The sequence below is a fragment of the Serinus canaria genome, chromosome Z, assembly GCF_022539315.1.
Source record: "Serinus canaria isolate serCan28SL12 chromosome Z, serCan2020, whole genome shotgun sequence".
Classification (NCBI taxonomy): domain Eukaryota; kingdom Metazoa; phylum Chordata; class Aves; order Passeriformes; family Fringillidae; genus Serinus; species Serinus canaria.
In genome coordinates, this window is record NC_066343.1 from 28,977,854 (window position 1) to 29,003,830 (window position 25,977).

Consider the following 25,977-nt stretch of genomic DNA (forward strand, 5'->3'; position numbering starts at 1 on the left):
CAGAGACCAAGGCAAGGGTCAAGACCTGTCTTTGGGGCAAAAGGGAAGTAGCATTCCATGATAAAATTCTTTTAAATGCACTTGAGTGGTGCTTGCTTTTAGTAGAGTGAATTTACTTTAAAGTTTTAATTTTAAATTCCCATTCTTGCAGCTGTTGGGGGAATGCATGTGGCATTTACTGAAGGAACATGTTCTGAAGTAAAGGATCGTGTGTGGCTCTACATTTATTTAGCATTGTAAATATGGCAGATTCCAGGGAAGTCTCTGGAGACTTCCTTTGTGAGCCTTAGCCACTGTGGCTGTGAACAGAACTGAAATTTTCAATAGGAAAACTATGACATATTTGCCAGTATGGAAATGTGACGGGATGACTCCCATCACAGTGGCTGGAGTGCTGCAGTGGTGGTCATAAGCTCTTCAGAAGGGACAGTGGGCAAGCAGGGGTGGTGGGGTGGCTCTGTAGGAGAGAGTTTTCACAGTGGTGGTTGGGTGCCTGTGGGTAAGGGTCGGGTAAAGGCCAACGAAGCAGACATCCGAGGGGGAGTCTGTTACAGACCACCCAGACAGGATAAAGGGGCAAATGAAATGTTCTATGAGAAGCTAGCTGGTGTTTCACAATCACTAGCTCTGTTCTTGTGGGAGACTTTAATTTGTGGGATGTCTGCTGAAAGCAGCAGGGGAGAGGCAGCAGTCTAGGCGGTTCCTGGAGTGTGTGGAAGACAAAGGACAGCTGGCAAGTGAGCTGTCCTGGTTCTGGCCGGGACAGTTATTTTTTGCCATAGCCAGGAGGGGCATAAGCCAGACTGGGACATTATCCTGTGCCACCTCACACCATACACAGGGGTGGGTGGGCAGAAGGACATCCTTTCCAGCCAGGCTAACATCGGATTTCATGGGGTGGGCATTTGCATGTGAATTGATCATCTCTCCTGCACACAATATTGATATCAATATTGGTTCTGTTTGTTTCTTACCTCATTGCTGCTTCCAGTAAATTGTTCTTATCTCAATCCTTGCTCTCAATCCTTTTGTGCCTCTAATTCTCATCTGCTTCTGCTGGGAGGAGTTGAGCAAGCTATGCATGGTTTAGACTGTTTCAGTAGAAATGCTAAATTGGAGAACACCATTCCTGAACTACAACACGAGCTTATCAGGGGCAGTGGCCTCGTAGATCTGCTGTTTATGAACAGAGAAGGGCTGGTGGGAGATGTGGTTGGAGGCCATCTTGGGCACAGTGAAATGATAGTTTTAACCCTTGGTAAGTAAGGAACAGGGTCAACAAAACCTCTGCCTTGGGTTTCTGGAGGGTGGGCCCTGGCATATTCAGAACACTGGTTCACAGAATCCCCTGGGATACAGTCCTTAATAACAAAGGGGTCCCATGAAGACTGGCCATGCTTTAAAGAGGAAATCTTGAAAGGCGGAGGAGCAGACTTTCCTTCTGTGCCGGAGGAAGACCAGCCTGGTCTTCCTGTTCCTCCTAGTTGAACAGGATTCTTCTGCTGTAACTCAGGGAAAAGAGGTTATGACCCTTGAAACAAGGGGCAGACAACTCAAGAAGAGTACAAGGATGATGGTAGGTCATATAGAGAGATAATTAGAAAGATAAAAGGTCAGCTGGAACTCAATCTGGCCACCACTGTGAAATATAAAGTGTTTTTATAAATAACAAAAGGAGGGTCTAGGAGAATCTTCATTAGATGCATGGGGGGACATTGTCATTAAGGGCAAGGAAAATGTTGAGGTACTTTGGTTCTTTGCCTCAGAGTTTAACAGAAAGACCAGGTATCCTTAGAACAACCTGACTCTGAGCAGGTAGAGAGGGACAGGGAGCAGCACTGACCTCCTGTAATCCAGGAGGCAATAGTTAGTGACCTGTTAATGAGCCATTAGACCCAAGTCCATGGGATAGATGGGATTCACCCAAGGACACTGAGGGAGCTGGAAGGAGAGCTCACTAAGCTGCTCTGCATCATTTGTCATCAGTCCTAGATAACCAGGAAGGTCTGGGTTGACTTAGCTGGCCAGTGTGATGCCCATCTACAAGAAGGGACGGAAGGAGGATCCAGGGAACTATAGGTCTGTCAGCCTCTGTAGTGGGATGGAACAGATCATGAGTGTGACCACACAGCACATGCAGGAAAACCAGGGGACTGGACCCAGCCAATGCAGTTTTGGGAAAGGTATGTCCTGCCTGACCAGCCTGATCTGTCATGACTAGGTGACCTCCCCAGAGGGTGAGGGGAAGGCTGTGGATGTTGTCCACCTGACCTTCAGCAAAGCTTTGGCACCATCTCCCAGAGGCTTTTCTTGGAAAAGCTGGCAGCCCACGGCTTGGACAGGAGCACTCTCTGCTGGGTTAGAAACAGGCTGCACAGTCAGGCCCAGAGAGTGGAGGTGAATGGTGTCACATCCAGCTGGGGGCTGGTCACCAGTGGTGCTCTCAGGGGTCTGTGCTGGGGCCAGTCCTGCTTAATACCTTTTCTTTATGGTCTGCATGAGGGGATTGAATGCACCTCACTAAGTTCCCAGGTGACACTGCGTTGGGTGGGAGTGTTGGTCTGCTGGAGGGCAGGAAGGCTCTGCAGAGGGATCTGGACAGGCTGGATCAATGGGCCAAGGGCAAAGGTGTGAGGCTCAATAAGGCCAAGTGTCAGGTCCTGCCCTTGGGTCACAATAACCCTGTGCAGTGCTACAGGCTGGGGCAAGGTGGTCAGAAGGAGGCCCAGCAGAAAAGAGCCTACAGGTGCTGGGCAGCCTTCCCCCTGGGAGTGTGCCCAGGTGTCCAAGAAGGCCAATGGCATACTGGCTTCTATCAGCAATAGTGTGACCAGCCTGGCACTGGTGATTTCACACCCTGAGATTTGTATCCTGTTCACGGTCACAATTCAGGAAGAACATTGAGGTGCTGGAGTGTGCCCACAGCTGATTGATGGAGCTGGTGAAGAATCCAGGAGCAGCTGAGGGAATAGGGCTAGTTCAGCCTGGAGAAAAGGAGGCTCAGATGTGACCTTACCCTCTCTGCAACTCTCTGAAAGGGGGCTGTAGCCAGGTGGGGGTGTCTCTTCTTCCAGGCAACCAGTGTCAGGACAAGAGCATATGTGGCCTCAAGCTGCCCTAGGGGAAGTTTAGGTCAGACATCAGGAAGATTTCTTTACAGAAGGGGTGACTGAACTTTGGAACGGATTTCCCAGGGAGATGGTGAGGTCACCATCTCTGGAGGTGTGGACATGGTCATGCCCTGGGCTAGTTGACATGGTGATGTTCAGTCACAGGTTGGATTTGACAACCTCAGAGGTCTTTTCCAACCTAATTGACTCTGTGGTTTTGTTAGAGGAGACAAGATGCCTGGGAAGGGCACATGATGCTTCCAATCATAGGTCTTCACTTTTTCAATGTTCTCCTCTGCAGCTATGCAGAAACCTACCTGCCCACCAAGCAGAGAAGGATTTAAGGCCTTGCAAGACCTAAGAAAGTGGCACAGGGACTTGGCTAGAGGAGGGAGGCAGGTCCCAGCAGGGCTTTTGGAGGTAGTCCTTCTTGTCATGGATTCACAATCCAGTGTTGTCTTGGGCTCTTAAACTCCTCTCCGGGGCAGATGGAGGTGGTCACTGACTACTGCAGCATCTGCCCTAGCCCACAGCAAGCACCACCAGCCCACACCCTCCTGACCTCCTGAGGCAGCACCTCCCCTTCCCGGAGGACAAGAGGTGGCAAGGGAGAAGGAGCATTTCTACATCAGCACCTCCTTGTACCTAGCAGCACATATGTTTGCCTCACACGGCTGCAGGAGGGGGAGTGTGTTAGACCAGCTGTAGTGCAAGGAGGTGAAGGCTTGTGTGTTAAGTCAGGGTACCAGCACTGGGCAACAAAACGGCTCCACACTCCTCTGCATTTAATAGCAGCATAACCCAGCACAACTACTTTCCTTCTCAGTGTCCCCAAAAGAGATTGGACAAACACTCAGCAGCAACCTTCTTCACCTTCATTTATTTTTGTCTTTATGTGTGCATTTTTTTCCAACCACACCACATTTCTACAGCATCTTTACACCATCCACCACTTCATATTTCAGCAGTTCCAAGTTTCTCCAGTTAGCTGCTGGTATCACTACATAAGTATTTCACTCTTTCCTACAGATCCAGCCAATTTCCTAGTCAAGTCAGGTATACACCATTGCACCTAAAAGAAGGTGAAGGTGTCCAACAGACTCAAGAAATGCACTCAAATCCCATGCTCAAAGCTTGGCATGATTGGAAGTTAAATCAGTTTTGAAAGACATTGCTATTTGGTTTTAAAACACAGGATTACACTTAAGCATTTGCAACTGTATCCCCAGCATCAGTATTTGTCAAGGCTCAAAGAAAGTTACAGGTTTGCAAGTTCTAACTGCATTACCAGTTTTACAGAAGCCACATTTATAGTCAGAACTCTCACCATTAGTTAATATCAGAACTGATACTGACCCAAGCCAGTGAAAAAACTATTAAACTCCATTTAAAACCTTTAAAGTATTAAATGCTTCCTAAAAACAAACAAAAAAAAAACCCAAGAAACCCTATTTGATTACTGAAGAACATTAACACAGAAGTATCTGAAGCATAAGTCCGTGCATGACTGACAAAATCCTTGCATAAAGCAAATTTACAACAAATAACAATACACCCTGAAAGAATGGCGGGGGGGGGAGGGGGAAATCAGTCAAGTCAGAAAGGGCAAGCAGAAAAAGTAGAAGTAACAGATCTAAGTCTATGAGGATATATAGGGTTGCTACAGGCCACACACAAAAATCAGATAAACAGTCAAAGCAAAATGTTCAATTTTTTACCCTCCTTGCTTATTCAGGAGGTCACTGGTCAATGTACAGATGAAATTAATTTCTAGGTATAATACCTAAAAAAAATAACTTGTACAGGAACAAAGTTACTCAAAGCACGTAATTTCCTAAGCTAAAACTAAACAGCACTGGGTATGAAATTCTTTAAAACATTCACCTGCAAAATGAAGAGACCATAAGCAGCTAGGAAGCCCCCTGCATGCTGTTGGACCTGAGCACCTAAGGCAGTGTCTCTGCTGTTCACCACTGCTCACTGTGGTACAGAACATTCTGGTTTGGCTCTTACGTATCTTATGTTACCAGCCTAACACAAAACTAAGACTGCTCTATTTTCAGTTGTGTTCTCAGTCTAAGCCTCCTGTAATGTATCACTTAATTCAGCATTAAAACACTTCTCAAGACATGGGAGCAATGTGCTGCTGTCACGTTTTAAAGCGAGGGAAGCCTAGCAGATGCAACAGTTGTTGCCATGCCAGATGAGGTGAGAGCACTTGGTTCATCACTGTCACTAACAGAAAGACTTCTGACATCCTGCAGGCCCAGCCCAGCGCAAATGTGACAGTCCAATGAGTTACAGGCTGAAACAAAAAACAAGCTCAGCACTGTCTGGGGCATCTGGAGCTGGAGCTCCCAACACCCAAGTAAGGCTTGCAGCATGGAAGTCAGAAGTTTGTTCCACACCAACTCTTGCTTTCTGTCTCTATTTATCAGTGAAGACTGCTGCCAAGAGCAGTTCATGATTTCTTGACCACAATGCAAAAAGAATTGCATTTTTCAGAAGTGGTCCATGAAGTTTCTCTACTGACTGTTAATAGATACTGTAAGAAGACACTAGACAAATACAATTATAAAAACATATATCAATTGTACTGTATGTTCCTTTAAACTGTGAAAATCTATCTGGCTTGGAAATAAAACAAATTTGTATGCTCTATGCTACTTTGAAAATGTGTTTCACATGCCCAAAATTAAGACACTTTTCCTATGTTGTATACTAGAGAACTTATCCCACTGCTCACTGAGAAGGTGTATCCCCTTTCATACTCACAAAACATGACGAATTGTTCCACATTTCTGCAATAATTTGATTTAAGGGACAAGCAGAGGTAACAAATTCAATTGCTTGGGGTTGGCTTTTTTGTTGTGAGGTTAAAAATATTTTGGGGGGAGAAGTGTGCCTGATTTTTATTTTTATGCAGGCAAGAGGGGAGAAATAAAATTACCATTATGAAGAGAAAAGTCAAACTAAATTAAAAAACAAAATACTTCACAAATATCCCCTATTAGTCATAACTTTTAAGGCTTACAATGCTTACACAGTTTGGTTTTTTAGAACACTCATGTTTTATATAGGAGCACATGAAAGCCAGTTTTAGTTAAAAAAATTCTTCCATCCCCATGTTAAGTTTTGCCATTAAAAAAAATTAAATTTCACTAAAGTCCTGCAGACAAGACTCTGTCCATGGATGATCCCTCAGGCCTGCAGAGCACAGAACTGCTGAAACACAGCCAGAATGTGGTGGTCCAGTTCAGCTGTAAACAGGAGGTTCTCTAGCGTCACCATGTACTGCTGGATTATCTGGTGGTGCTGGCAAATAAAAAAACAAAAACAAACCACATATGTTTACTGTTTTTACATTTATATCGGAATAGGCAGAGAAGTCAAGATATGTAAGAACCACAAATGTTCTTATCTGAATTGTTTAGCACATCTAATTTCCACACCATAGCAGCCATGGAAAAGAAAAGCACAATGTAGAGGCACTGCTGACTGCAAGAACGAAGCCTGCACTGAATTCCTGCCTTGTGCTCCCTGTAACTCCTCACTCATGGACCCCAAGCTGTGCACAGGATCCAATGCCACTGCAGGTATCTTGGGAGAATCATGGTATTTCCTTTCCTCTGAAGACACATCTACTACCAGAGGAGGATTCATCCCATGGGAGAATTACACCACTGCTTCCATTCTTCAACATATCTTGTGCTCACACAGGTATACCCTCCTGTAACTAATCACTTTCATCCAGCCACCTATGTTTATTAACTGATTTAATACAGTGCCAAATATTCAAAAATCATCTTTCATAGATATTAACACACTTCACTAAAAGGAATCCTGCAATATTTTAATTCACTTATTTAAAACATGTCTATTTTAGCATTCTTTGCCCTTACCAAAAATACAGTTAAGGGGAAGTTGGTGAAATTCATAACCACATCTTGAAATATTTTTGCAGTACGCTTACAGTGAGGAAATTCTCCACTCAGGATCAGTCACTCCACCAGACTGCGGCAGAGATTTGGCCAGAGCCAGAGAGCTGTGAGCTGGCCCCACACCAGCCTCTGGGGAAAATGTGCTGCTGCCACCTACTGCTACTCTCGGGGAGCCTCAGCCCTCCATCAACCGAGCTTTCCCAATGAAGCATGGCCCCGCCAACACCATTCCAAACTGAGAAATGAAACTTACCTGCAGGAAGATCTGCTGCAACCTCTCTATACAGCTCTTGTACCAAGGTGTAAATACATCAATTCCACCAGTCTCGCAGCGCACTAAGTGCTCCGTTAACAACATAATGAAACGCTGCAGTAGAGGAGAAAAAATCCAAACTTATTCAGTCTCATCAAATTAAAGAAGAGTCCTAACCTAAGGTAAGAGGATCTGGGTGTCAGAAATTTGAATAATTACTTTGCTTGGCAAATACTGAATTTAGTATGAAAATAAACCAGTTACCTTCTGGTTGTTCAGGAAATTGTGTGCTAGCAGAACTCCTCTACTCCTATGCACTTAAAACTCATCAGATCCTGTTTCAAACTGGTTTGCAAAGGGATGATCTGGATTGACTCTAACTAACCCATGGTAAAGTCATCAACCCCTTCCTATATTCTTATTCCAAGAAAATGCTTAAGATAGTAGTGATGCTGAAAGCTTATAAATCTAAATGTAGAAACTTTGAAATCTAAACGTAGAAGAGACTTTGACCATCATTACCTGGAATATAACAAGAAAAAGATTCTTCTGCTCACTCTGGGCTGACTCTACTTTTTCCTGCAAGCGCTCTATCTGCTCTTCTAGTGGTCCATCTTCCCGATCGGTGCTTCGGTCATCATCATCATCATCATCATCACTGTCTCGCTGTAAATGACAACACAGGACTTAACCAGTAATTTGGCAGGCGTGGATACCATTAATGCCCTCCAGTTCCACATGTGAAAACATCTGCAGAACAACTGAAGAGCAGCACACAATTCTGGATAAAAAATTGGAAGGAAAAATGCTAATATGGGAAAGCCCTGAAGAAAAATTACCAAGATTTCAGAGATACTAGAGCAAGCATAGAGACTTATCAGAATCCAGGTATTTTCCTCCAGGAAGGTGCTGTAGCTGACAGCCCAGCTGACGTACCCCTACACCAGGGCACACAGCATGGGCAGATTAGAGGAGGAGTTGGAAGCCACTGTGCTGCTGGACAGCTATGACTTTGTTGTCACTCCTGAAACTCAGTGGGATGGATCCCACGACTGGAGTGTGACTAACAATGGCCACAGGCTGTTCAGAAGGGACATTGGAAGAAAGAGACACAGAGGGATTCCCCATTAAGAGTTGGATTGAGTGTGAAGAGTGTCTGAAGAACAGCCATGAGCAAGTGTGAACTGGCAGGTGAGGATCCCAGCCCAGGCAGCACAGGGAGCCTTTGGCTGGTGTCAGTGACTCGCTCCCAACAAGCAGAGACCGCGGATGGAGCCTTCCTTCTCCAGCTGCTGGAGGCACCACACTCACGGGCTCTGGTGCTGCTGGGGGACTTCAACCACCCCTGCACAGGCTGGAAATCAGCTGTAGGCAATCCTTGAGATTCCTGAAATGCATGGAGGATAAATTCCTGTTGCAGGAAGTAGAGAGCCCTACAATAGGGGAAGTGTCACCTGGATCTGTTGGTCACCAACACGTGGGGGCTAATGGGGAATGTCAACCTAGGAGGCAGTGATCATGCCTTGGTGGAATTCACAGTCCTGAAGAATATGGATTGGGAAAGGAGTCAAGAGAGGCCCCTGAATTTTAGGAAAGCAGACTTTCAGCTTTTCAGAGACATAGTCAATGAGACTGCCTGGGAGACTGCCCTCAGGGACAAAGGAGAGAAACAGAGCTGGCAAATCTCCAAGAGAGAAAGAGCTTGCACTTCCCAGGAGCAAGGAATCAGACAAGGAAGGCAGGAGATTGACATGGCTCAGCAGGGCACCGCTGGTTAAACTAAAAGGAAATCATCAAATGGAGAAGTAGTGGCAACGAGGACACGTAACCTGGGAAGAGCACAGTCGGGGTGGGGAAGGCCAAGGCAAAGCTGGAACTGAACCTGGCAAAGGACACAAGGAAAAACAGGAAGGTATGCCAGCCAGAAAAGGGAAGTCAAAGAAGGTGTGTCCCCTGGCAGACAATGCTGGTACACTGGTAACAACAAATGAGGAGGAGGCTGAGGAACTCAAGCTTCTTCAAAAGAACTTCTTTTCATGCCATCTTCAATGGTAACCCCTCTTCTCACATCTCCAGTGGACAAACAGCAGGATAGGGACTGTGGGAGCAAAGTCTCTCCCACTCTAAGTAAAAATCAGGTTCATGGCCACCTCAAGAGCCTAAAAATCTACAGGAGCCAATGAGATGCATCCCAGAGTCCTAAAGCAAGCAGCTGATGTAGCTGCCAAACCACTCTCCAAGACATTTGAAAAGCTGTGGCTGTCAGGTGAAGTCCCAGGTGACTGGAAAAGGGAAAACATTGTACTCATCTTTAAAAATGGTAGAAAGGAGCACCCCTGGAACAACTGACCTGTGAGTGTCACCTCTGTGACTGGGAAGATCATGGAACGGAATCTGCTGGAAGCCGTGCTAAAGCACATGGAGGTGATTTGGGACAGCCAGCATGGCTTCACCAAGGGCAAGTCCTGCCTGACCAACCTTCAGGCCTTCTGTGATGGAGTGACTCCACTTGTGGACAAGGGAAGGGCAGCAGATGTAATTTATCAGGACTTTGACATGGTCCTCCACAACATCCTTCCCTCAAAAATGGAGAGAGATGGATTTGATGGGTGAACTGTTACATGGATAAGAAATCGGTAGCATCCAGAGAGTAGTGGTCAACAAATCTGAGTTCCAGTCAGTGGGACATCAGTGACCGGTGGTGTTGCCCAGGGGTTTGTACTGGGACCAGTGTTATCTTGATTAATGACACAAACAAAGCAGTCAAGTGCACCCTTATCAAGTTTGCAGATGACACCAAACTGAGTGGTGCTGCTGAGACTTCTGAAGGACAGGATGCCATCCAGAGGGTTCTGCACAAGCTCAAGAAGGGGCCCATAGGAATCTCATGAGAATCAACAGGGCCAAGTTCAAGGTGCTGCACCTGGGTCAGGACAACTCCCAGTATCAGGGGACAGGCTGGGGATGAGCAGGTGGAGAGCAGCCCTGTGAGAAGGACTTGGGGGTGCTGCTGGGTGAGAGGCTGGACATGACCCAGCCATGGGCACTCCCAGCCCAGAGAGCCAAACGTGTCCTGGGCTGCATCCAAAGCAGCATGGGCAGCAGGGGAGGGAGGGGATTCTGCCCCTCTGCTCTGCTCTGATCAGAGCCCACCTGGAACCCTGCATCCAGCTCTGGGGTCCCAGCACAGGGAGGACATGGAACTGCTGGAGTGAGTCCAGAGGAGAGACACCAAGATGATCAGAGGGAGGGAGCATCTCTTACGATGAAAGGCTGCAAGAATTTAGTTTGTTCAGCCTGTAGCAGAGCAGGCTCTGAGGTGATCTAATTGCAGCCTTCCAGTATCTGAAGGGAGCCTCCAAGAAAGAGGGACTAATTACATGAGTGTGCAGTGGTAGAACACGGATGTATGACCTTAAATGGAAAGACAGTAGGTTTAGATAGGAAATAGGGAAGAAATTCTTTACTGTGAGAGTGGTGAGGCACTGGCACAGGCTGCCCAGAGAAGCTGAGGATGCCCCATCACTGGGACTGTTTAAAGCCAGACTGGATGGAGCTGTGAGCAAGTTGGCCTAGTGGAAGGTGTCCCTGCTCATGGCAAGGGCTTAAAACTAGGTGATCTTCGAGGTCCCTTCCAACCCAGGCCATTCTATGATTTCACAGTTTATTAAGGGAAACACAATGAAAGGTAATATGCCTGCTAACTTTATCATTACATGGTAACAAACAACTTTGTTTTTAAAAACAATCTGGCATAGATTTTTTTCAAATTGTATCTACTGCAGCAGGACAGGCAATTAATTAAACAAAGAGTTCTGAAATCTCAGGGCTTTAAAAAATAATGCACCTAGTGCAAATTCTTTCCTGCACTTGGTGCAAGAACTCAAACCCAGCTAGTTAGCACAACAGGAAGGCTGAAGACTGGAGCCAGTGTTTTGAACTGGGTACTCCCTATATTCTTGATTAAAAGGGCTACTCTCAAGACTAGAAAAGATCAGCAAAGAAACTGATCTACTAACTAGGAATATGGCATGCTTCACTGCATCAAAAATAACACAACACCACCACCACCCACAAAATATACCTTAAAACCAGCTCAGGTGACTAAGTCTTAAACAAGACTACAAGGCATATAGGAGGAAAGACAGGATCCGATGGATTATGGTAAATTCAAACACAAGACACTGCTTTAGTATCATATAGTTGTTTCTGTGCAACAACATCCATAAATTACCAGCCCAAATCTTTAAATGCCTGTAAAAGAAGCGTGTGTAACTTGGGATAAATGTGTTAACTCACCTACAGAATAGGAAATAAAGTTCACAACCATAAGGCAGGTATAGCTCTGAATCAGTATAAAAAAATGAAAACTTACCAGAACAAGTGAGAATTTAATTTTATTCTCTCTGTAGGAACTTGCCTTTTTGCCATCTACAGAGGTTCTCTGAACTCAAAACACTGAAGGACCAAGATAAAGCATGCAAGCATTGGACTCATTCCATGGTAAGGGAACACCCTTCATGCTGGGGTAATCAAAACTTGAAGACATACTTCCTCTAAAAGGAATGGTCATGCAGCAGAGCAACAGCCTGCAGAACTACTCACTGTTGCATACAAATGTTTCTTCCTGGCACAATACTCATTTAAAGTACTAAGTAATAAAGAGCTGCAGCAAGAGACAAGGACAGAAATTAAAACACTGGTATATTTAGATGCAGGGAAGTTCTTTGCCTCACAGTAAGATCAATGACTGCACCTAAGTCTTCTGTAATCACAGATATTTATTAACTGCTCATCAATGTAGACTGAGGAGGCAACCAGGATGGCTGTTGCTGTGAGTGAAGGAAACAAGATAAAGGCACTGGGATGGACCAACACTGGCAAGCTGAGAGTTATTAGTGATCTCTATAGAAGCTTCTGGACAAATGACTGACTTGAGGAGCTTTCTTCCAAAAACATCACCAAGCTCTGTGTCACATTTTGACACCAACCTCATTCGAAATTTTGGAGATAGCTAAGGGTTTTATGCAGGTAAACACACTTACAGACCTCAAATAAACACAGAAATTCTCTCTTGCTTTCTGCAATTCAGCATATTTATAAACTGACTTAATTCTGTCATAACTAAGTACTGCATTCAGCCAAGCTTCCTCAGGCCCTATCTTTTCCAGCTGCCACAGATGAAGACACTCACTCCATTTTACTGGCCCACTTGAGACAACCAAACACAACAGCAGCTGCTTCCTCATCAGTTTGCTGTATTTAATAATGCAAGATCATGCAACCGTATTCAGGAAAATAAGCTGGAAGGAGGAAGCGCCATGACAGTGTCAGAATCCAGCAGCATCCATCAGAAGAACAGTAACAGACAACTTCACAATTGCAAATAGCTGTTTCTGTGCACTTCTGCATGGAAGCCACAAGAGCACTCTTTAACAGAACTTACTATCAATAATTTGTAACTGTTCTTACTGTTCTCTAATAATGTAATTGGAATCCAGATTAGAAGGCAAGTGGAAGACATATTCATATTGGAAGAAAAACTTGTGAGAGACCAAATACATATACACTCCTTTAAAAGATTTTACTAAATTCTTAAATTATAGCTAGGACCAAGAACATGCATCTGATTTTTGATATCTCAGTGCTACAGCTGACCACATCTCTGCAGACATGCTTCCTGAACAATCATACGTATTCACTCCTTCCCAAAACCAGCTGTGTGTCTGCACATGAGCATGCAGGCTTATATAACTTGGTTTAAAATTTACAAATTACTCACTCTTTTGTGCTGCCTGGCCAATCTTGCTTTGGTCTCCTCCAGTTCTTTGTGAATCTTCAGGACATGCTTATTCATCTTACGGATTGTGGAATGTAAGATCTCCCAGATATAAAACCTAGGAAAGATACACAGCTCAAAACACCGCATGACACACTACTTGAAAATAGGAAAATAAATGTCATTTCTTAACAGAAAAATATAAGTGGGAGAATTAAAAAATCTACATATCACTTAAGGTGACATCTACCAGAGTGAATGAACACCCAGCATACAAGAAAGCATATTTGTAACGCAAGAAATCTTAACAGTCAGTTCTTGCCTATTTGCAGTAGTTAGTGCCTATATGTTGCAGTACACTTCAGAGTCAGAATTTTATTTCATGTACACACTGCAAGTGTGTATTAACACACTCTTGTGTGTACTAACAAGTTTGGTATATTAACACCAAACTTGGCTCCTCAGATCGAACAGCTCTTCTGATCTCAGTATGCAGTGCACCAGTGGCGGTACAAGCTATGAACGATCCCCAAGGGCCAGGACCATGCCCAGCCAGCAGCATGACAACATACAGCAACAGACTCTGTCTAGGAACAGCTCCGCTGAGACACTACTAGTAGGCTGAGACACTACTAGCAAAATGACATGCTAGCAGCAATCCTGCACTGTCATGCCAACATTCGTACCCCAATTCAGAAAGAAAAGTGTTTAAGTACATATTTTGTAGAAAGGGCAAAAGCCAACTGTACTTTATTCCACTACTGAGTTTTCAAAGATTGAACTATGTACTGGCAAGTTAAAATAGCAAATCAAAGACATAACAACCCAAACCAAGTTCTTGTTACCTGGTAAAATCATGTGCCAGCTCTGAAGAAAAGATCCAGTTTGCTACTGCAGCACAGTCAACAATTTGCGTCCGAATCATCTTGTCCACAAGCACAGCAATCATCTGTATTTTATGAAAGACAATACACACAAAATCTGTGTAAAATATTCCATCCTCAGATAAAACCAGAGACGATTCGATGCAACTCTACATCAGTGGTATTACTGAGTAATTTCAAATACTTTAACAAATTGGGTAGTCTAGCTTAAAACATTTCAAATGTGGGGATCTGTATCAACTACATAAAGTATCCTAACTTTGTTAACAAACATGCCTACTACTGAAAGTATCACTCCTTGTTAGCATACACAGTCCCATACAAAAGCAAAAAATACAAAAATCAGAGTTGGAACTGAGGCCTTGAGAGACACAAGCGCTAGTATTTGCCATAAAAGTACTCCAACCAGAGCACACACACCTGTCAGATCACCATTATGAAGGAGCTGCTGTTAGCCTACTCTCCTTGAACTGCAACAGCCCTCAAACATGACAGTAAGCTTTTCTCTACAGGGCCCATTAATTTCAGGACAGAACGAACGAGCATCGTGGAGTCCATGGAAAGGCTTACTTGCTACAGGCACTGCCATGATTCTGAGGGAGTTGCAAGCCATCTAGCAGGCAACTGCAAAGAAGAGTTACTGACTAAAGAAGATGCAAGCTGTTCAGAAAAAAGGGCTTATCTTAGTTACTCATGTGATTGATTGCCACAGTATCTAAGAACCACAGCCTGCACTGTATTTATCCTTACAACCACCTGCTGTCAAATGAGGAAGTGTAACAAAGCTCCTTTTAAGGAAGGAAAATTAAAATAACTGAATGAATCATACAGAGGACTCAGCACTCAACTTTCAAGTCCCAGGATAGTATCCTATGCGCTATTTGTATTTCTGCATAGCCAGGAAGGATTTCTGATTACTTAGCCTGGTCTTCCAAAAAACACACATCTAGGATTTTGAGAAAATATTTTATCTCAGTGTTTAAGTTTATCTTTATGAAGTTACAACCACCACCTTGTTTTCAAGTCCAGGGACTACTGGCTCCTGCCATTAAGTCACTATCTGCAGCACAGAGCACTCATTAGTGCTTTAAGCCATATAAGCGCTGTTGGTCAGAACCAAATCAAAGGATGTTACCACAGACATGGGAGTAGGGTGAACATCCTGAAAATAGACTCTGGACAAGTGTCCTGCTCTGAAGGCACCATTCCTTTCATGTGACAAGGAGGTTGAGGACTTGGGAATAAGAAAAAAGTTCTTGATCAGAAGCAAAAAACACTGAATTGCATCAAAAGCAAGAGAAGTTCCATGATTAAGTAGAACAACAAAAAGGGGACTTTCCTAAGTTTTGCACTTCAGATTTTTTAAAGGGATCTTGATTTATTAATTAAAATTTAACATGACTACTTAGTCTATTTAGGTTTGAAACCTCCATCTCAGATTGGTATTGCTATGATACAAAGGAATGAAGAGGAAGCTGATTCAGATATTACATTGCAGTAATGAAATTTCTACTGATCCAGTCAAATGGCAGCAAAAACTAAGACTGTAAATGTCACATTTTCAAGGTCAGTAAACTGGGTAATAAGTTAAATAGATATATTTTGAAATACTCCTTTTATGATGTTTAAGAGATGTAACAGCTTGCACGGGTATCTTCTAGATGCTCATTTTTCCACTAGAGAATGGACCGCAGGTCTAGCATGGATTACTCCTGGTTCTCAGTGGCATCACTTCTTGTAGTCTGTCCTGAGCAACTGATAGGCACAATTCACTTTCCAGCAACACAAACCAACCAGCAAGGAATACGTGAAGTAACTAATGCAGGCAAGGTCAGCCCGAGTTCCTCATTGATTTCTCTTCATAGAAAAATGACAGCTGAGGTAAAACACAATTGCTGAGAAGAAACTGAACAGTTTAAACAACTGAGACATCTTTTGTAGGTCTTTTACAGTGTTATCTCCTCTGGCTCAAGAGTGAACATTATCACAGCACTATCAGACTGATCTGTTCTGAACAGCCACTACTGCAGCTCTACTCACCCTGCCCACACACAACAGTGACTCCAGCATGAGCTCTGTGTAATAACTGGACAGCTACCACTAGCAGTTGTTATGGGAAAAAAAAAAAAAGCAGCAAGCAAGACCTAAAATCTCTAGGCTTCCACATTTCTAGGATTGTGGTCTGTTTTGATATGAGATCTACATCTTGTTTAAATTTATGTATTTATGTTGCTTACCAACTTTGAACAAAACCACGGCTTCAGCAAAAGTTAGTCTCTTGCTCAACAACCAGCGCAGTATGAATCTCAGTTTTAATGACAGTCCTCGCTCTTTCACAGTGAACTCTTCTTGAGAAAGAAGCAGTACCACTAATGGTATATATTCTATGTTCAGCCTCATTTTAGTAGTAGCAACAATAAAAACAATCTAAACTTTTCTTAGAATGACAACAGACAAATTTTAAAGGCTATAAAACATTTTTAATACATATATGACCTCTGTGAGCTGAAACTCAAAGATCCTTGACATTCCAGCCTCTTACCTGTGGATGATTCTTCCAAACCTCATATACAACTCTCAGAACATGAAGCTTCCCCTCATCACTTTCAGCAAGTGTTTTGAAGACTTCATGAAACCTTTTAATAGAAGTAAGTAGTGAATGGATAGGCTGGGACCAGGTCAAAAGAGCAGCAGATATAAGGGAAGTGGTTTACATTGGCCAAAGGAAAACAATGTGGCTATCTACAGCATTTCTTAGACAACTGTTCCCTGGAAAATATCATCCTGAGCTAAAATAGTCTACACAGAAATGACATCTCCTAACAGTAACTTACATGCTAGTGGTGAACCTGCTTCCTGAAACTAGGCTACATTTCTCAGGCTTTCTAAAGCAGGAGGCACTTTTCTGCTTCACGTGCCTATCTATACACAGCTGAACCAAAATTTGCTGCCTTTTTAGCCTTAGACCTTCCTCTTAGCGTGTTTCTGCAACTCCAGGCACTTATCCTAAGTGCCTCTTTTCCAAGGAGAGGCTGCTAAAAGCACCTATTTTAGCAGTTACTCTGACTGCTATGCTGCATTCATAGCCTGGCTTATTGTAATATAACTGTAAAGCATAAGAGGCTCGTCTTGATCTCTTGGCTGCCACTGCTGTTGTACAGCAGAGAAAATACCATGGTCTGAGCATTTGAATCACCCTGCCTCTTTTACTCCTGACAGCAGGTTACTACCTGCAGCTTCTTAACAACATTGCCTCTGTAGAGCTTCCAGGTGCATGTTTTTGCAGTAGTTTTATGTATCTTTAGGAACAGATAGAAAAATAACTCATTAAGATGCATGTGACTACCTTTCATGTAACAAAACCACTTAAAATCAACTCCAAACCACAAAGAATTAAAAATGTTATTCTAATTTTGCTAAAAATGGTGCACCAAATTCTTTGCAGTTCTAGCATATCTTTAAGGGATGAACTCCAAGCTCTTTTAAGGATGGATTTTACTCTGCTTTGGTAGACAGAAGAAATGAACAGCAGACTGTTTTGAAGCTTCATATTTTCTTTTTCTTTCCTTTATTTTATACAAATATAATTGTCCTAGATTCATATTCATAGAACAAGACATTGTGATGGCAGCTACCCAGTAACTGATACATAGGGAGAGTCCCTTTTTCTTTGCCATAATCAGCAAATAAGCAATACAAAAATGAAGTAACTTTCCAAACGCGTCTCATTTACATCACATGACTGTAATGTATACATTTCTGCTAATTCCATTCATAAGGTATAATACATCTATATAATCTAGGATTTACACTACCATTCCTTCAGTAAGAAATGTCATTAGCTCTCCAAGTCATACTGCTTTGTGGAGTTGCAACCAACACTGTTGCAGCTTGCACTCCACTTCTTTTATCATGCATTTCACTGTCAGAATTAAACTGTTCTGTGAGCCCCAAAATAATGCACATATTATACTTACTTTGCCAGGGCACTGAAGGAGTGGCTGAAAGACTTTGCAGCTAGATGGAGCAGAGTCTGAACAAAGACTTCTATTTTCAGAGGGTTGAAAGTAAATCCTTCACCTGCAAGTCATTTGAGGTTGAAACTAATAAATACTTCAAGTAAAGCACGTAAGCTACTCATACAGCTGTAGAGACAACTTATGGTTTTAGCTCATTTCACAAAAGTTCCATCAATAGAGTTTTGCAGGGCAGAGCAAAGGGATAGTAAAGACTCCCACAAAATGTGCAGTTTCACGCTCCAATTTTGCCATGGAGAAGATGTGTAGAAAGCTTCTTCACCAACATGGAATTCTGTCAGAGACACAGCCACGCCACCAACATGTGACAGCACTGATGGCAGCACAGAAAGTCAGCAAAGGAAACTGCAGCAGGAAGGCCATAAAAATGGGGCCATGGGCGAGGAATGGGGGAAGGTAAGGATCATTAACAAACAGAAGCCAACCATTTAGGATATAGGAGGGGTCCACCAGGCACGTACAGCAAATATGGTTACTATAGTGAATGGTGTCAGGTGCCCTGGTGACAGTCAGATGGCAGAGCATTAATTAGTGGGCAACGCCCAAAGCAGATCAGGAAACATGACAGTGGGTCCCAGGGAAAAAAAATCCACCAGATCATGGTTGTGTCTTGTAGCTGAACCCTTGCAAATAGAAAATAATGAAGCATTCGCCATTGTTTAGATCACCTCTAACTCTCTCACACCCCTCACTCCATAAAACACTCAGGCTTTAGGAATGAGTGCTGCCTGTGGCTGCAAGACAAAGGGGAATGTGAGTACTGCCACTGTGCGTTTTTATATTGTTCTCTGTGGAACATGCCAGCCAGTAGGCTGGCTGTCTTATGTGCAGTGGGACTGCCCTGAGGGGAGGGAAGCTCTTAGGGCAGAAGCACTGAATTACAGAACTGCCCTCTACAGCTGAAAGCAAAGGGGATGTTAAATTCTTTTATTCCGTCAATAATTGCAAGAAAACACCCCTCAAGCACCAGGTTATCTCTATTAGGAAAAACTAGTAGGCCTCTGCATGTAAGATGTTTACAAAAAAAACTAGCAGTCATGTATTTACTGTTCAATTGAAACCAACTACTAGAAGAAAAAGCATACAGGTCTGTGAACCAACACATTCAGCTCCAAAGCATGGCAGACCAGTCTACACACAGAATAAATGACAGCTTGTATCTTACCATCATCATCATCCTGGTTTGGATTAGGTACATCTTTTAAAATGCTGAAGATTTCATCATTGCTGGCCTTATTTTTAATTGCAATTGTTAAACAGAGTGCCACAGTATATCCAGGAAGAGACCCTGAACAAAAACAAAAAAGGTCAAAAATATGGAATGGCAAGTAAGCACTTTTAACATCAGTCTGCCTTGCAGAGAAACAAGAATCCTTCCCAGCTAAATTTGTGTTGATCAAATTTATGGCATATTGAGGTTGCCACTGTCAACCTCAATATGCCATAAATTTGATCAACACATTTTCGGGTCTTCATGTAAATTCAAAATTTGGAGTAGAACTTTTAGACCTGAGCTCAGGCAATCAATCACGTTCCTCACTAAAGCTCTACTTCAGTTTCCACCAGGTATCTAAAAATACAATACTCCCTTGTTTTTCCTCACTGTATCTTTGATGATGACACTTTTATGCTTAGGGCTGTATTTACACTGAGCAATAAAAGGAATAATAAGGTCCCTCTCTACTTCAGCCATTATGGCGCCTGCTCCTTCTGTATGCTCATTAAATCACATTTACCGGTAAAATATTCTAGCACTTCATGAAGACCAAAAAATAATTTCTCATTATCACTTCAGATGCTGATTTCCACAGTAATGTGCTCAAACAGGTGAAACAGATGAATTGTCCAATTTTAGACTTCTGGCAAATAATACTGCACAACACCATAGCCATATCAGCAATAGTATATTGATGTATCTGGAGTTTCTTTGCTTCAAAAGTGGCAGAAAGGATCTTATTAGAGAGATCCAGGCTTTAATATGTATTAATTACTCATGTGAAGCATATTTACCCATATGAAAATCATGTATATTTGATCTGTATTCTTTTTTTATCAAGACAACTCATATTACAGTCAATCTAGTGTGCTCCCTTACTACTTCTTCAACTTGACCACTAGTAATTTTAATACTTACTATTGCTCTCATCTCCGTATTTGTAAATGCACACTGGATTAGCAGGACTGAGGACAGAAAAACTTGCAGGAACAATGTCTATTATTCGCTGATGGTAGGAGAGTCTGTAAAGAACAAGTTCCACAGCAGTAGAATTAAAAAGGGAAAAACACCACAGCTAATGAGTCCTTCATAATGTTTTTTTCTGTATTTAATGTCCACAGAACAAGATTCAGGATGCCTATAAAACAGAATGGTAGTTTCTGCTGGGTAGTAAGAGCTGAGTAAACAAAACTTATTAGTACATGCTTTTAATTTTAACTCTGTGATGCTAGAGTTTCATCTTCATACAATTAACTTGCCTTGTGAAAAGGCTGCCTGGTAAGAAATTTTATGCAAAAACCTGAGAGGTGTTGCAGAAAACTACTAAGATGTCAGTATTCAAAGCAGGAAAAATATTAAACCAGACATCTTCATTTTACTTTCCAGGTTCATTTCACTCTCGCAAAGACTTAATTTGCTATCACAGTTTTCAGTGAAATGGAAGACTGCCACAGAAAAAAATGCATTTGTTGTGCAGCACAGTGCTTTCACACTTTGGATATAGAATGCATCCAAACCTCGATCGTTTTCACGTAAAATGCTGAATAACATAGGCTTTTTAAACTATTTCTCTCTTCTACACAACTCTAATCGCAACAATTTTAAGCTCAGTCTTGTTGCATTTGGAGATTTTGTTTAACAGTTGTTCTTTACTTTAAAATAAATGAACATCAGCGGCGCCTAGAAAAATTAAGACTAGTTTCTCAGTTTTTAGTACAATTAATGGTCAGTTCCCTCTATTTCTGTGAGTGCTGAATAATTTCCAAGAATATAACCTAAGTTCTCTTTCTTCCCATGCCTATGCATGTCTTTATGTAACTACAGTGTGCACAGATAGCTCACTACTGTCTGCGTCACCTGTTTTTCCCTCTCTTTAAAGCAGTGTCCTACAGCAGGTAAACCAGATTAAAAATCATACAAACAACAGACTCATCTTTTAACTGAAAATTAATTGTAAGAATAGATGTGCGCAGGACAAGAATCACGTTAAAAGGAATGTGGCAGTATTCAGATGAAACTTTGCCTTGAATGCAACTATGGAAAGATCATACTTACCGCATGCATTTTTCTAAAACCTCTCTCACAAATTTGGGCTTGGGTTTTTCAAGGTCCTGAGTAAGACAATCTGACCTATCAAAGGACAGAAAACAATGGCTTTTAGCAAAAGCATTTATTCTTTTTAGTCTCTTTTTGGCTTCGTCTGATAGAAGAAAACAATCACAGTCTGAAGACAATGGGTGTGCTGGACCATTGGAGTGTAGGCTCTTTAAAGCCATCGAGGTAAGTTAATCACTACTTCCTTGTTGGCAATTAGCATTGCTGGAATCTCATCTCTGTGTGATAAATTTTCAAGTAACCTCCCTTCCCCCAGCGCATTAAAAATAATTTGTGGATATGGTTAGCTGGCTTTCCCTTTCCTTAAGAAACGAACCTTGAGTGATTTTAAAGTCTGTTTCTCCCTCAGCTCTTCTGGCTGATTTCAGATGCATTGCAGGTAAAAAAACCCCTGAAATACAGTTACTTGCAAGATTTGTGAAAAAGGTCTCTTCTGAGAGAGGTTCACAGAAGCACTGCCATCAAGGAACATCCAGGCAAATTAAAATTAAGTCTTTGAAGACTGATGCCTGGTCAGTTCACATGGATGTATGCCAGGATAACCACCAAGCACTCAACTCCACTAGAGGACAGTGCATGAAACTTCAGTAAAGTCACACAATCCTGTCAGAAGGCTGAACCCCTCTCCACAAGGACTCTCAGGCAGATCACCTACAGAAAGCAGGTACAGTCACAGGCTAGGACTACAGGCTGTAGGACTTAGCCTCAAGGGAATCTCCCTTGTTACATGGGTGCCTGGAACAGAAATCTCAGGGAGCTTGTGCTCAGACATTAATGGGCTCCAAGGAGCAGGTTCAAAATGTGACACAGTAGGATAGATGGCAGGGCAAGCTCTGATGGAACTTCAGGCACTAGGATTTGGCAGGTAGGAAAAAGACCACAAGGTATGAAAGATAAAAGTTTTAGTGAAAGATTTAGGGTAGGGCAGAGAGCAAGACAACAGAACGAATTCAGGATTTAAAGAGTCAGCACAAACCACTGAAGTAAAGAAAAGGTATGTGGAGGCATTTTGGAAAGTTAGCTAGCAACTGACAGAAAAATTAAGGGACAAATTAAAGGGATCACATTTCTGCTTCCCTTCTTTAAGGAATGCATACACATAGTGGAGATTTACCACATAGTTCGCCAGGGACAATACATTGATTAAAGAGATTACCAAGATAATCTACCAGTGACTGCTAGTGGATAGATAACAAAAGGTCTCTGATAAACTAGAGGAAAGCCATTAACAGGGCCACCATACTGTGACACTTTCTGGATGTGTTTGAAATGTTAAGGTTTTAGCAATATCAGGTTTGAATCCGAAGGACAGAAACTTACCAGTCTTCCCAGCTCCAACGGAACTGAAAGTTGCTCAAGTGGTGGGAAAACCAGTTAATAAATCTTAATTAAAAAAAAAAAAAAATCAAAAACTGTTAATGTCAGATATGCAGGAAAACCTTGCGCTGAGCTTTTCTTATAAATGCATTCTACTTTTCCAAGACAAGCCTAATCTCTTTAAGCTATTACAGCATTAAATAGGTTGTAAAAGCTGAGATACAAAAGACTCAGTCTGGAGAGTGATAAAGCTTTTATGGACAAATAGGCTGTCAAGCATTTCACATGAAGACTCGAAGTATTTAACTACCAAATAAAATGTAAACTTAGTGTGAAAAAAAAACTTTCACATTTTTAATGAGTCATTAAACACTCTCCTATTCAATAGATTTCACAGAAAAGCTAAAATCACCACCATTCTCCTCCTCTGGGTGGCATATATACCATCAACTTCCCTTCCAAGTCACAGTCCCGACCACTAGGGAGCAGGCATAGTGTGTAGCAGAGTGCTACACAACCATGAACAATTCTGACCACGGAAAAGTTATCACCGATCTTAACTGTCCTGCATAGACAGCTGGACTTGTGACCTGCAGGTGGGCGTTCCTGGGAGGAGAGGTAAGCAGTAAATCCTCCACCTTCTCTGGAGATCACTGAAAGCCAGAGCTCACAAAACATTTTAAATAACATCAGGTAGTTCTGACAAGGCCTGACTACTCTTTCCAAAGTCTTTGTTTTCTTCTACACTGGATATCAAGCAATGTTTTCCATCATCTCCAAAACACATTTACCTGTCCACACATGTTGTATTCATTGTGTCCAAACGCATGTAGAGCATTTCTGTGGCTTGTGCAAGCTTAAAGTTTCTTATTAAGGCTTACAAAAAAGAAGTAGGTAAGTCAGATGTTTTTCCTTTCCTGTTTCAGTAGAATGTCATCAACTTTTTGTACTGGAAGCTCCCTGAGCCTACCCCAAAAATCAGGTAAATCAAGTAAATCCACAGTAGAAAAAGCAAAGAATATTGTGAGTTTCACCCTGTAATCCCAACCTGTTCTTCCATTATGGCAACAAGACTGATGGCTTCTTCCACAAAAGGACAGAATTCACATCATGCAACAAGCAATGCAAGTGTTACAGGAAAAATTTCCTGCAGATACTGTGAAATATTAATACTGTAAAATTTTAATAGTATTTATTACTGTCCCATCAGCTACCAAACAAATAAATAAAGACTGCATTTCATAAATGTTCCTCAGGAGCACAGAAAGGATACAACTTGTGGTAAGGAGCCAGGCTGAAGTTTGCACAGCTCAATCAGCAGCGTTGTGTACATGACTTCAATATGTGGTGGAGATGGCAGCTGAAACAACTCTGCAAATATTACCTATGGGAAAGGAAATCACAGAATAAGAGCACAGTCCAATGTCTCCTGCACAACTCTCAGCTTCTCAATAGTGGCCATCAATCTTAAATAAATACCTATCCCAAAAGAACTTTATTTTTCTTTCAAATGCACATTCCAGGAAAAAGAGAAAGAACCAATAAGAGGCACAACACTGTGCCTCTTATTGGTTCATTAGTACAGTGCAACACAACACTGTTCCAATACAGTCCATTCTAACTGCTCTGATCATTTCATGCTAACACAACACCAGCATTATCTATTATGTTTAACAAACGTAGTAAGTAACTGTAGAAATGGTAGTTATAACATGGCCCACTGCAATGATACCGTATGATCTGAAAATGAAAAAATTATCTGATCTTGTTGAGAAGTAAATAATGAAGCCTAAGCATTTAGAATGAAAAGAATATATGCATTAAAATTACATTTTTATATTTTCCTCCTTTCTCCTATACAAAACTGTATATAAATAAAGTCAAAAATTTAAACTGAGAATTACAACCAGCATTTCATACAACAAATACATATGCTCACTACCCCTCAGAAAAACTCTTCTAAGACACATGAAAATAATCCTGCAGTCAGCATTTCTGTTTTTATTTTAAAGTTTGCCTATAATAACAGCATGTCAGCCTCTGAGTGCTAGAAAAAAAAAACCATCACTGTACAACATCCACCTTAGAGTTTCTGTTTATTTTGTATTCAACTCTCAACTAAATTTAAATTACATCAAAGGAGATGGGAAACTTTGATTTATTATGGTTGATCAGTTTCCTCTATAAATTTCTGAATAAAGCTTAAAGGAGCCTTTTTTTTTTTTTTTTTAGAAAAGTCTTACTTGTGTAAGAAATCAACATCCATTTACAGATTTTAAAAACATGACATGAAAACACATGGGCTAGAATTTGTTTTTCTAAGGAAGGACTCAAAAGCATGAAGAGACTGTAACATGCTGGGGAACCTATCTGTGTCAGCATAATTTGGACATTTTGTTCAGACAGATATGGCCAAAAGGTAGGGAGAACTCTGTTGGGCAGAAAATGTCCCCATTTTTCAAGATAGGAAATAACAACTGGACAACCAGTTGCATTCTGAAACTCATTGAAATTTCACAAGAAAAAAGGTAATTTTTACAGTTAGTCATAGAATTTGTACTCTTTTAATTTTTTCATCACTTTTTACAGCACTTCAAGATACTGGAGGTAAAATTACGGCATATGCTACAATGTTAAGGCATAAAATTATTTCTATTTTAACATAGTTTAATGTAATGAATTTAATACTGTTCTGAAGTGTAAAATCTTTACTCTGAAGAGTAAAAAAAGAACAGAAGTGACCAAAACTCATGCAATTTCACAGCAATCAGAATATTTGTCATTTTGGTGGCAAAAGTAATTCTCAATCCCACTTTAAGATCAATATTCTACATGGGATTATTTCTTGCCATAATTAGCTCTGAAAATCATACTTCTGATTACTTCTTCATAAAGCCTTTATACAACAAATTGCTTTTACTGTACTTTGTTAATCCCTCTGAAATTTTGATGAAAATTAGTGAATATGGCTCTGCAACTTGAAAGCACTTTTCAATGAAGGCAGTAGAAAACTGGGCTGCACTGATGGTACACCTAACAGTTATCTAGAATTCTCTAGTAAGGAGAATGTCCCAGAGGAAACATGTTGCTACTTCACTGTAATTTCTTTTCAGGGCTAGTAGGACAAAATAATTTAGAAGATCAAAACACAAAATCATGCAGAATGGCTGAGTTTATCTGGAGATCATCAAGTCAAAAGCTCCCTGCATACTGCAATGGTCACTTAGAGCAGGTTGCTTAGGGCTGTGTCCTGCTAGGTTTTGAACTTCTGCAACTCTTCCAGTGCTCAATCACTTTGCATTAAAAATAGATTTTTCCTATGTTT

General features: G+C 41.7%; 1 protein-coding gene across 1 annotated transcript in view; it reads right to left on the reverse strand.

The window, feature by feature from the left end:
* Positions 1–3,971: 3,971 nt before the first annotated feature.
* Positions 3,972–25,977, reverse strand: part of NCBP1 (nuclear cap binding protein subunit 1) — a 29,933-nt gene continuing 7,927 nt past the window's right edge. The window contains exons 11-23 of the mRNA XM_050987404.1: positions 23,926–24,036; positions 23,444–23,508; positions 22,656–22,718; positions 21,276–21,350; positions 20,139–20,242; positions 19,170–19,292; positions 17,945–18,047; positions 16,510–16,603; positions 13,929–14,032; positions 13,087–13,201; positions 7,827–7,970; positions 7,305–7,418; positions 3,972–6,425 (exon numbers count right to left, since the gene is read on the reverse strand). Coding sequence (XP_050843361.1) covers positions 6,312–6,425; positions 7,305–7,418; positions 7,827–7,970; positions 13,087–13,201; positions 13,929–14,032; positions 16,510–16,603; positions 17,945–18,047; positions 19,170–19,292; positions 20,139–20,242; positions 21,276–21,350; positions 22,656–22,718; positions 23,444–23,508; positions 23,926–24,036 — 1,329 coding nt within the window. The 3' untranslated portion in view covers positions 3,972–6,311. The remainder of the gene's footprint in view (positions 6,426–7,304; positions 7,419–7,826; positions 7,971–13,086; positions 13,202–13,928; positions 14,033–16,509; positions 16,604–17,944; positions 18,048–19,169; positions 19,293–20,138; positions 20,243–21,275; positions 21,351–22,655; positions 22,719–23,443; positions 23,509–23,925; positions 24,037–25,977) is intronic.